Source organism: Triturus cristatus, chromosome 5_2 (assembly GCF_964204655.1).
Source record: "Triturus cristatus chromosome 5_2, aTriCri1.1, whole genome shotgun sequence".
NCBI lineage: Eukaryota > Metazoa > Chordata > Amphibia > Caudata > Salamandridae > Triturus > Triturus cristatus.
The window spans coordinates 569,327,562-569,340,183 of record NC_140588.1 but is presented as its reverse complement, the minus strand read 5'-3'; the positions used below and the strand labels follow the sequence as shown (position 1 = coordinate 569,340,183).

The following is a 12,622-nucleotide window of genomic DNA, read 5'->3' as shown; positions in this document are numbered from 1 at the left end:
TTGGATGACACTTGAGGCGTGCGATCTCTATCTCGGAGAGCATGCATCTTCTTCCTATACTTCTAATATTTAAGTGTGGGTTGAGTCCCACTTGCCTTCTTGTGCTTATGTCTTGACTTTAACTTACCGGAATACCCCCGGAGCAGGCCGGCTTTGTACCCAGCTGGAATTTGACATACAACCTAGGCACGGTCTTCGCGGCCTTACAACATACTAGATCGGAAGTTCCTGCCATAGCAGTATTTTTAGACATGGAGAAGGCATTTGACTCGGTCGAGTGGCCCTTCTTGAGGCAGGTCCTCTTTCATATGGGGTAGGTGAGGTGTTCATACAACTTATCGCGGTATTGTATCACTCTCCCACAGAGCACATCAAAATAGGCACCCTGGTCACGGAACCTATAAAGATAAAGAGAGGCACGAGACAGGGCTGCCCCTTATCTCCTATCCTCTACGCCCTGGTTGCTGAGCCCTTGGCGTGTGCCCTTCGGGAATACCACAGCCACAGAGGTATACGTTTCCCGAATTACCGACTGATTGTATCCACTTACGCGGACGACACGCTGCTCTATGTCCGTGAGATAGTTCTCTTTGGCTCTTTGTCCGGTCTACGGGTTAACTGGCACAAATCCGTCATGTTCCCCCTGACTCCTGCCACGAAGCCCATTGAGCCTGAATATCCTCTGCAGTGGACTACTGAAGCGGTGCGATATCTGGGGATTAAACTTCACACAGATTCCGAGGTGGTTCTAAAAGAAAATTATGGGGTTGCGATTTCCAGATTGGAAGAGGACGTCGCGCGCTGGATTAGCCTCCCCTTGTCGCTGATGAGCAGAGTGTCCCTTATGAAAATGATTGTATTGCCGCGATTCCATTTTCTCTTTCTGAATATTCCCATGGTATTACCCCGTGCGGTCTTCCAACGTCTTCAATCTCTCATGGTCCATTTGGCCTGGGCGGGTAAACAACCGTGGGTAGCCTGGCAAACATTGATGCTCCCATATTCTATGGGAGGTCTAGGAGCACCAGATTTGGAATTATATCACCATGCCGCCCAAAGTTCCCATGCATACCACTGGATACATGGACCGATCGACACCCCCCATGTACGGATAGAGTCGACAGTCGCGGACCCTAGGCCCCTCCCGTCCTTGCTATTCACGGCACCTGACCGACGCACGGGCATATTGCAGTCCCTTAACTTGGTCGCGCATGCCTGGCAATATTTGCTGTCTCTACAGGCAGGGAACCTATTGTACTCCCCAGTGGCCCGTCTGGTGTGGTACCACTGGCTGGCACCATGTAGAGATAGGGGCGTCATAGCTGCTCTACAGACTCTTGGGAGTCCAGGTAGTGGCGGATCTCTTCATTGATGGGATAGCAAGCACATGGACTGAAATAGTGGGTGATGAGTCCCCCCCAACTCTCCTCGCTCAATTTCAATTTCACAGGCTTAGACATGCTCTAAAGGACTTTTTGGGCGATGATATGGCGTAACCTCCTGAGGTGCTGGCCCTGACAGCGGTTATTAAAGCACAAACGCCTACTAGGATGGTCTCCAGGATGGAATATGCTACTTATCAGTATGCATCTGTTCTTGGCATGTAGAGCTGCAGATCTACACACTTGTGCATAGATCGTCATCTGGTGTTGGGCCCGGATGTTTGCAGTTGTTTTTCCTCTTGGAAAGTCTTTGGAAGTCACGAGGTCGGTGACTCCTCCTTTGGATCGTATTGCGCATGGGCTTCGGCTCCATCCTCAGATTGTTTTTCGCCAACAGGGAAAGATGGAGCGTAGTAATAACAGGAAAGATGCCCATGTGTGTTGTATCTAAATAAGATGAACTGGAACAGATAAAGGTGGCGGGTGGGCGTGTGTAGATCTGCAGCTCTACATGCCAAGAACAGATGCATACTGGTAAGTAGCATATTCCGTTCGAGGCATATGAGCTGCAGATTACACACTTGTGCATAGATTATATAGCAGTACCCACCCTTGGCGGCGACCACCCGTATCTGTGGAAGTGGTTTGAAATAATGTTTTGAGTACAGCCTGGCCCACACTAGCTTGTTGCTTAGTTTGCACATCTACACAATAGTGTTTAGTGAAAGTGTGCGGTGTTGACCATGTAGCTGTTCTGCAGATATCATCTAATGGGATGTTGCCTAAAAATACCATTGAAGCCCCTATTTTGCGTGTAGAGTGGGCTTTAGGGGAACGGAAAGCGTTAGTTTTGCTTTGTGGTAGCAAATCTGAATGCATTTGACAATCCACGTAGCTATTCCCGACTTGGAGATGGGGTTGCCCTTGTGTGGTGGAGAGAAAGAGACAAACAGCTGTTTGGTCTTGCGGAAAGGTTGTGTTCTCTGTATGTAGTAGAGTAAGGCTCTTTTGACATCTAGTGTGTGAAGAGCTCTTTCTGCAATGGTTTGTGGTTGCGAGAAGAAAACTGGTAGTTCTACTGCTTGGTTTATGTGAAAGGGAGAAATGATTTTTGGGAGGAATTTTGGTTTGGTACGGAGAACAACCTTGTTATGGTGCATTTGCAGAAAAGGTTCTTGAATGGTAGGTGCTTGTATCTCACTGACCCTTCTGAGGGAAGTGATGGCTACAAGAAAAGCGGTTTTCCATGTTAGGAATTGGAGTTCACATTTGTGCAGAGGTTCAAAGGGAGGCCCCATTAGTCTGGTGAAAACGATGTTTAGGTTCCACACAGGTGAGGGTGGCAGTCTGGGTGGAATTATCATTTTAAAGCCTTCCATGAAGGCTTTAATGGCAGGTACTCTAAAAAGTGATAGATGTTGCCTGTTTTGCAGATACGCTGCTATGGCTGTGAGGTGCAGTCTAATAGACGTATAGGCTAGATTGCATCTTTGCAGGTGTAGTAAATAGCCTATGATGTGTTGAATGGACACATCTAGGGGATTGATGGTATTGTTGTGACAGTAGACAACAAAACGTTTCCACTTGACGGCATAGCACGCTCTAGTGGTGGGTCGCCTAGCTTCTTTGATGACGTTCATTCAGTCAGGGGGAAGATCGAGGTAACCGAATTCTAGGATTTCAGGAGCCAGATCGCTAGGTTGAGCTGAGCTGGGTCCGGGTGTCTGATCTCTCCATGGTTCTGGGTTAGGAGGTGTGAAGAGAGGTGTAACTTTTGGTGCGGTACTACAGATAATTCCAGCAGTGTGGTGTACCACGGTTGTCTGGCCCAAGTTGGAGCTACTAGTATGAGAGTGAGGGAGTGTTGTTGTAGTTTGCGCACCACTAATGGAATGAGTGGGAGAGGCGGAAAAGCGTACGCAAATTTGCCTGACTAGTTCATCCATATCGCATTGCCTTTGGACAATGGGTGTGGATATCTGGCGGCGAAGCTTGGGCATTTGGCGTTTTCATGGGTGGCGAAGAGGTCTGTGGATGCCCCCACAGTTGAAAGTACGGGTGAAGAACTTGTGGATGTAGTTCCCACTCGTGGATCTGTTGTGTCTGTCTGCGGAGTAGATCGGCCATAGTGTTTTGGACTCCTGGGACATGTTGGGCCAGGAGAAAGATTTTCTGGGGTATGGCCCATCTCCATATACTCTGTGCTAGCTGAGAGAGCTGTGGAGAGTGTGTGCAGCCTTGTTTTTATATGTAGTACATGGCTGTCATGTTGTCTGTGCGGACTAGGACTGCCTTGCCTGAAATCTGTGTTTGGAAGGATTTCAGGGCTAAGAATATTGCTAGTAACTCCAGATGGTTGATGTGGAGTAACTTTTGTTGAGGTGTCCATCTGCCCTGCATGGTGTGATGTAACAGGTGAGCTCCCCAGCCGGAGAGCGATGCGTCCGTTGTAAGTATTATCTGAGGAACCGGGTCCAGGAACGGTCGCCCTTTGGAAAGGTTTTTGGTGGTCCACCACTGCAGAGAGCGATGGGTACGACCGTCTACCAACACCAGATCTGTTAATTGATCTTGGGCCTGGTTCCATTGGCGCGCTAAGCACTCTTGGAGAGGACGCATCTGGAGTCTTGCGTGAGGTACTATGAATATGCAAGAGGCCATCATCCCGATTAGTTGCATAAACACTCGAGCTGGAAGGGAGTGTTGTGCTATAAATTTTGCGTGTAGAGCCTGAATGCTTGTGATCATGGCCGGACTAGGGTAGGCTAGCTCTTTTGAGGTGTCTATGGTGGCACCGAGGTATTGTTTTACGTGGGACGGTTGCAGGTGGGACTTTGCGTGGTTTACCGTGAAACCTAGTTGGTGAAGTAGCTGGATAGTGGCATGCGTGTGTTGTACACACTGGTTGTGTGAGCTGGCTTTTATTAGCCAGTCATCTAGGTATGGGAAGACATGGATGTGTTGTCTCCTGAGGTGTGCTGCCACGACTGCTAGGCACTTGGTGAATACCCGTGGTGCTGTTGTGACTCCGAATGGGAGTACCTTGAATTGGTAGTGTTGGTTGTCCACTACAATTCTGAGGAACTTCCTGTGAGCGTGGTGCACAGGAATGTGGAAATAGGCGTCTTTTAGGTCTAAAGTGGCCAGGAAGTCGTTTTGGGAAAGCAGGGGAAGTACCTGCTGAAGTGTCACCATGTGAAAATGGTCTGAGTGTATGTATGTGTTTAGGGGCCGGAGGTCTAGGATGGGCCGTAGAGTCTCGTCCCTTTTTGGTATGAGAAAATATAGGGAGTAAACCCCCAGATTTTGTTGGTTGGCAGGAACGTGTTCTTTGATCGATGAGAGCCGCGTCGAGTGTGGAGATCGCGATCAAAACAATACCGCGAATTGGGGTGAGGATTGCGCGTCGATTGAACTGGAAACCTCTTCGGAACCGGTGTGCGAAGATCACATCCGAACCCGATGGCGGAAAAAAACAAGCTGAGGATGGAGCCGAAGCCCATGCGCAATACGATCCAAAGGAGGAGTCACCGACCTCGTGACTTCCAAAGACTTTCCAAGAGGAAAAACAACTGCAAACATCCGGGCCCAACACCAGATGGCGATCTATGCACAAGTGTGTAATCTGCAGCTCATATGCCTCGAACATATAATATCTCTATAGCAGCCAGGGGGAGTACATACACGAAGTCTAGGTTGGCCTGGCAACATGACTTACAGATAGACCTTACTGATGACAAGTGGTCATATTGCTGCATGAGCACAAAAGGGGTGTCGATGAATGGCCGGCACAGGTTGGTCCATTTTAAATACCTCAATAGGGTGTACTATACACCGGAACGATTACATCGATAGGGATTGCGAGATGAGCCCCAATGCGAAAGGTGTGGTGAACAAGTAGCTGACTTTTTCCACTTAGCCTGGACGTGCCCGGGGGTTGCCCGTTTCTGGGGACTGGTCTCCACAGAACTAAACGGAATCACGGAGCTGGAGCTCGTGCCTGACCCATTACTGGCACTAATCGGATATTCTAAACCTCTTTCCAAGGCTGTCCAACGCTTGGTTGATATGGCATTATTAATAGCTAAAAGATGTGTGGCGGTATGCTGGCCACGGGGCCCTATGCCTACGATAGCCCAGTGGACCAAAGGCATAACATTCTGCTGCACCCAGATGGAAAACTATAGTGAGTTGCTTCCACCGCATAATCGCCCGAAACATTTCTGGGCCCTATATAAGAGTAGGGTGGCGAACCCGGTGGAACCTAACATGGACTCTGACGCTGGGGGGCTGAGGTCCACATTCCCAGACCAATTGAGCCCACCGCAGTAACCGGCCCACACTGCCAGACCTCCACTACAATTTGAGCTCTGTACTTCGTATTCAGAGGGTGGCTGAGGCTATATTGGGAATAGACATGTATTTTGGGTAATAAATATCTTGGATGCAGACATGGTACGGCGCTACTTCTTTCTGATTAACACAGAAATTATTCAAGATATGCATATGTCGTCACTGTCTCTGGTTGGTTATGCATAAAATTAATAAAAACATTTTTTTTAAAAACAAAACAAACAAAAAAAACGAAATACTTTGACTGGAAATCTGACTTTCTGCTGGAACAACCTCAAGACCGGGAAACCAACCAGTTCTGTGACTTGAAGTTAGACCTGTGCTTCAAAACTAACCGCCTCTTAAGCTCAGCGACATAAAACTTCACCCCCAGCTCTGGAATCGCATTTGGGTACACAAGAGCAAACGTCTTGCACAACTTGGAAGTCTGGCCAGAGCCAAAGCACCTATTGTAGATTTGTGACCAGCACATGCTCCCTGCAGTCTCACCAAAGTTTGAATCTGATTGTTTTCAGTATAACATCATTCCTTAGCCCACTGTTTTCAAAATTTGGAAATACTTGCAAGGTCGGTTAAGTTAGGAGTGGAGCTCTCGATCCATGTTAAAGGGCAAAGAAGAAAAGGTGGGAATGTCAGCAATCAGGGGTGGCACTGTTATAGAGCTCAACTTCATCACATTCGGGGCAGTATGCAGTCACCTCAGAGCCACACAATGCCTCCTTCGGCATGCAGGAGCACTGCTACAAAAAAATTTCAGATCCAAGCTCATGCCTGTGAATATTCTTAGGGTGATGAGTCTGTGGTTAGAAAAAATCCACTAGAATTAGTGGTATTGCGAACCCATAGAATCCACTAGAATTAGTGGTATTGCGAACAAATACCTTCATTTCACTAGAGAGGACATGCACACAAAATTAGAATTACTCAAAAGTGAGATGAGATAAATAGACAAAAGTTGCATTGTCCGAAGGTAACTGCATCACCTGTCCATGATGAGCTGGTAAAAGAAGGTAACATGACCATTTTTTCTGGATCAAATTACAGTGAGGACCTTGCAGGCATGTCATTCAGAATCAAGATATAGTAACACAAAAAGATAATGGACGGAATGTTGAACATTGTCAAACATCCACCCCCAGTCACAGACCTGGCTCAGCAGTTAAGGCTGGACTGTTCCCATGGAGAAATGAAATTAAATTAAATACCAGTATTTGTAAAGAGCACAGCTACCTCCGAAGTGGTGTCCCGGCGCTGGGGGCCCACGGGAAGATTACGCGAGCTATTGCCCAGAGTCACATGGTGCTGGGCTAACATGGCGCCGGGGATCGAACCATGAACCCTGTAGTCCGGAGTCAGGCACCCTGGGCGCTGCGCCACACCTCTTCCAGAGAGCAGGGTCGAGCCGGACTTGCACACTGATTTTCACATGGCTGGTTTCAAAATAGGGTGATGTTTCAAGCAAAATAATGATGAATTAAACCCAGATGTGACAGGGGCTGAGTGTTTGAATTTTTTTAACAATCCGTCCATCATTTTATTTTGTGATGTTACTCAGAATCAAGCTAACAAATAGTTAGTGGACCCAACTGGTGTTGTAAGTATAAACCTTTCAATAGTTCTATTCAAGAGTAAAGTTTGAGACTTAATGCATAGTTAATTACAATGAAAACTTCCTTAAAATTGTATTTGGCAGCTACAACCTTAAATGTTGTGGAAAATTAAGAGCTTTTTGTCATATCTGAAACTTTTTGAGATACCTGAATAATACCATCCTTTATAAATCTAGGCAGTCTTCTTGACCCCCCTGATATGGATATGCGCAAACAGAGGAGGTGGGATGAAATACGGGTATGCTGTAGGCATAACATTTGAGTATGCATTCAATGAAGGACATCATACCTCCTTGTGCTGAAAGTGCTGGTGGTGATGTGGCAAGACTGATAGTTCTACCTGGGAATGGAAAAGAAAGCTGGTACTTCATAAGCTGAAGACGTTCCTTTTCTGACGCAAGATATCGAATCTTCTCATTTAAATGTTCATTTTCAATTTGAAGTTGGTTCAGAGACCTCAGGATGCCCATGACTGACAGATAAGGTAATACAAAGTAGAAATATTAATTTTAAAAAACCTTGGTTTACCTTTTTAAAGTACACACACACAAAATGTGTCGGTAATTTTGCTGCATTATTTACCCAAACACACTTGATAATATTTAAATAATATGGTTAGAACATAACACCACAGATACACCCCAAAGAACAGAAACACAAACAGTGACTTGCACTGAAAAGGCTACTTGCTTATGACTCTGGAACCCAAAGTTATGCAGTGTGTAGGTTGCCATAAAAAGGCAAGTAAAACATGTTAGTATTCCTCATCATAATCACAACAATAGCAGAATAACTGCAGTTACTGGCCTTTATCAGGTTTCAATGGGCATTCCTTGGCCAAACTCAAGGTCAATATCAGCATCAACTCAGACATCAGTAGTCATCATAGAAAACCATGATTTATTAATGCACTTAAGAATAAGGTATTCAACAACTTTTAGTTCTGAACTATAGTACCTGCACTATAGGCCAAAGCATCTTAAAATTACTGTGTTAAAACGGAGAGTAATATCCTGCAACCAGAAGAAGACAAAGTTACATGTAAATAATGTATTTATCGGTTTCCCTTTACATTGTCTTAAACTCCTGTCTTTGAATCCATTCTGTTAGCAGCACTAATCTGGCAGGTTGCATAAGCTGTTCACTGTAGACGTGATGTCATCAGGGTTCATATGGCCAACCAGTGCACTCTTATCAGTTCTTGACTTTCATTGCATGTCCCATTGAGGCGCGTGGAGAGGAAATGAGAGGGCCACAATAGCGATAGAGGCAGCACCTAAAATGTCTTGATATCTTGAGATCTTATTATTCACAGTAATAGCTTATCAGTGAGGAGGAAGGGTGGTGAAGAGTCTGTGGGAAGATAATGCAACCACTAGAAATAAGCAACTTTTTGTTTTGATGGAGAGATCTGCCCACAGATTCCTCTCCTCCTTAAAGAGTCCCAAAGTAGTACCTCCCTGAGAGGTAGGACTGAGCAGTGTAGGTTAACCAACGAAACCATGGAACACAGTCCGAGTAAAGTAACTGTCACTGTGTGCCTGAGATATAAGGCAGTAGTGCTTTGCACAACTGAACAGGCCTGAAGGTCTCCGACCATGCAAGTGAAAGCAATCGCCGCCAATAGAATTATTTTTACTGTAAAGAGTCAAACAGGGCGCATGTGCATCAGCTCTAATGAAGATATCATCAAGAAAGTCACTAGTGGTGACTGAAACAGGAAAGACACACAAAATAAGATAGGTCAACTGTTGGCCCTTAACTGTAGCCACCAACAGGCCCTGTAGAGTAAGGGACAATGCAAATGGCAAGACATTGGAAATGCAAGATTTAAATGGGTTCATGTCATCTGACTAGCACCACTCAAAGAACCTAGCTCAGAGGTCAATGTAGATAAGGAGAGGTGGCTCTGTCAGCTTGTCCTAAGTAGGTGGCAGGGATGGTCACAAAGAGGAGGGAGTAGCCCCTTTGGACAAACTACAAAACCCAATGGTCTGACGTTATTAAGCTCCAATGATGTGCAGGTGATGGCATATCCTGCTCCTAGTGGATGGCCATGATGATCGGGCATACTAAAGTAGTTTTGAGGTTGCAACTGCAGGGGGGTGGACTGACTCTACCTCTGGCAGCCTGTCACACGTGGTCTCTGAGAACCACGCCCTCAGCCATGAAAAGATTGTGCAGTTTGCTGGCTGGGGTGGCTGGTCATGTAAGGACTCAGTTGTAAGACCCTTCCGTGGCCACAAAAGGGGAAGAAGGCAGACTGGGGTTGGTGAGGGGTGATGGAAAGACCCAAGGACCTGGCCGTAGCACTGCTGTCCTTAAAGTACTGTAACGCTGAGTCCGCCTTCTCTCCAAACAACCAAGAGCCATCAAAGGGCATGTCTATGAGCAAAGTTTGGACATCCCCGGAAAAGCCAGTGATTCTCAGCCAGATGTGGTGTCTAAAGGCCATCAATGATGAAATCGTTCTGCCCAGCGAGCACGTCATATCCAGCACACATCGTATTGTGAACTTGGCTGCCTCCCTTCCATCAGCAATTGCTTGAAAGTATGGCTTGTACCTCTTACGAGATCAGGGGAAGCACTTGCGCAACCGAGTCCCAAATGATGAGAGAATCGGCCCAAGAGGCAGGCTGTATTCACTGACCTCAATGCCAGGCTGGCGGAAGTGGACATCCTCCTTCCAAAAGTATCCAGCGTTTTGGATTCCCTATCCGGTGGAGTAGTAGAGAATGCAATATAACAAAAGAGAGAGAAAGGGATTTCACAACTAAGTTGTAAGAGGTACTCCCAGTCCCCTAAGTTATACAAAATAAACAAAGAAGGGGGTATCCTTAAATGAGAGAAGGTAAAAACCTTCCATCTGTTAGAGAGTTCACAGAGAAGTAAAAAGAGAAATTATTTCTTTTTTATGAAACCCCTCACTCACCAACCTAGTTGGTGACGTGCTTCATCATCGGGGTCCACCCGGGCAGCCGAATACCACCCGGGTGTGCTTCAACGCCTGATTACAGCGGAGCAGGTTTGTTATTATGTCAGTACGTGTAAGTGACGTGTGTGAGTGAGTGAAATAAAGTTAAAAGTAATCCTACTGTACTCCTTAATGAATTTAATATGGAGCAGCAGGATCACAGTTAAAAAAAGTGGTGAGGTGTAATACTAATGTAGGTTTGATTTGACCTAAAGTATTATCCAAAAATTGATGGTCTACATGTTTCAACCTTTGAGTGTAGTCACAGGTTTTCGTCAGGACCTATCAACACACCGGGCGGTCTACACACACTAAGGTGCATCCAACCCTGGAGTGTCTGTGTGCCACCTACATATACTTGCGGAGGTGGTAAAAGGGTTCAGGGAGTCCTCTGCGTACAGATGAACTTGAAAAAAGAACATACAGTACTGGGCAGTCAGAAAATAATCTATTTAAAATTAGAGTGAACAGTGCCCATTTCCGTGTGAACTCTCATTTTTGCGCATATAATCACCATGCAATCGTTCATACTATGTTTGTGGGTGGACAATCTGTGTATCCAGCGTTGTTCTTTCTCATACAGATATTTCTGTGTGTTGGTACCAGTCACAGTTTCAATTATCGTCCAACGCATGTCGTTAGGTGTATGATGGTGTTGAAGAAAGTGTTCTGTTAGACGAGTAGTTTGTTTTTTGCATCTAATAGTGCTCCTGTGCTCACAGATTCTCTGCTTCACTTTCCTTGTTGTCATCCCTATGTAACAAAGTTTACACGGGCAGGTAATTAAATATACTGCATTGGTGGTATTACAGTTTGTGTGTTTTCTTTGTGACCATTCTCTGCCAGGTTCTAGGGATAGTGTTTTCGTGGCTGTGGTGAGGTGGCACACGCTACAGTCACCGCATGGAAAATGACCTGTAATGTTAGGTAGTCCCCATGAATTAAGGACAGTACATCTTGTTGGTATTTCTGGTTGTTTTGGTATGGTGTGTACCAATGCATCCTTAATACTCCTTGCTCTCTTAAAAGAGAACAAGGGTTTATCCCATTTTAGATTGCCTGTATTCAAGATGTTCCAGTGTTTGTTAATTGTCCTTGTGACCTGGTTAGAGATAGTACTGTATGTGGTGACGCACGTAAGAGGCATGTCCGTCACTGGTTTCAGATTGGGTTCCAACAGTGCCTCACAGTACTGATTGGGAGCCCGTTTTTTGCAAGTTGCTAATATCTTTTCGGGATATCCTCTGTCTGACAATTTGCTTGGGAGCGGAAGTCAGAGCTCTTGCTACAATTTCTCCTAATTCTGAGATATTGTCCGAAGGGGAGGTTTTCCCTGAGGGGCCTGGGATGGAAGCTATCAAACCTAAGTAGATTGTTTTCGTAGTCGGTTTGTAGTGTGTGCGGGTTTCAAGGGCCCCGTTCTCTATGGTGATCACAACGTCCAGAAAGACTAAGGACTGGGTGTGTCGATAGGTCCTGACGAAAACCTGTGACTACACTCAAAGGTTGAAACATGTAGACCATCAATTTTTGGATAATACTTTAGGTCAAATCAAACCTACATTAGTATTACACCTCACCACTTTTTTAACTGTGATCCTGCTGCTCCATATTAAATTCATTAGGGAGTACAGTAGGATTACTTTTAACTTTATTTCACTCACTCACACACGTCACTTACACGTACTGACATAATAACAAACCTGCTCCGCTGTAATCAGGCGTTGAAGCACACCCGGGTGGTATTCGGCTGCCCGGTTGGACCCCGATGATGGAAGCACGTCACCAACTAGGTTGGTGAGTGAGGGGTTTCATAAAAAAGAAATAATTTCTCTTTTTACTTCTCTGTGAACTCTCTAACAGATAGAAGGTTTTTACCTTCTCTCATTTAAGGATACCCCCTTCTTTGTTTATTTTGTAGTAGAGAATGTGCAGGGGTTAACTTTGGAGGTGGAGGCCTGGACACCAAGCTCTCCGGGGTGGGGTGCTGGATGAGGAAATTGAGGTACCTTGGCGCAGGGCGATGGAGGCTTTCAATTGTTCTTTTTTCTTTTTTGTTTTTTTTTTATTGAGATCAGGACAAGAGATCGGAACAACAGAACATAGTAAAGATTGAAATAACAAATATGTCAAACATAGGCAAATCGAGCAGAGTGGAGAGATACACATCAGAATTAGAAATCAAGAAATATATGACTTATACGGGAACCAGTATAGATAAGATTAGTCAAAGAGAAAAAAAAAACACATTCCTGCCGACACTACCCAGGTCGGCCGTCTTTCAGGCAGTTGTGGATTCATCA

The 12,622-nt window shown here is 45.6% G+C and overlaps 1 protein-coding gene across 1 annotated transcript in view; it reads right to left on the bottom strand.

Annotated features, from left to right (window-relative positions):
- The window catches only part of LOC146825650 (protein AF-10-like), a 1,293,306-nt gene that overhangs the window by 393,949 nt on the left and 886,735 nt on the right, over nucleotides 1-12,622 (bottom strand). Inside the window, exon 12 of the mRNA XM_085607649.1 lies at nucleotides 7,635-7,817. Within this exon, the coding sequence (XP_085463775.1) occupies nucleotides 7,635-7,817 (183 nt within the window). The remainder of the gene's footprint in view (nucleotides 1-7,634; nucleotides 7,818-12,622) is intronic.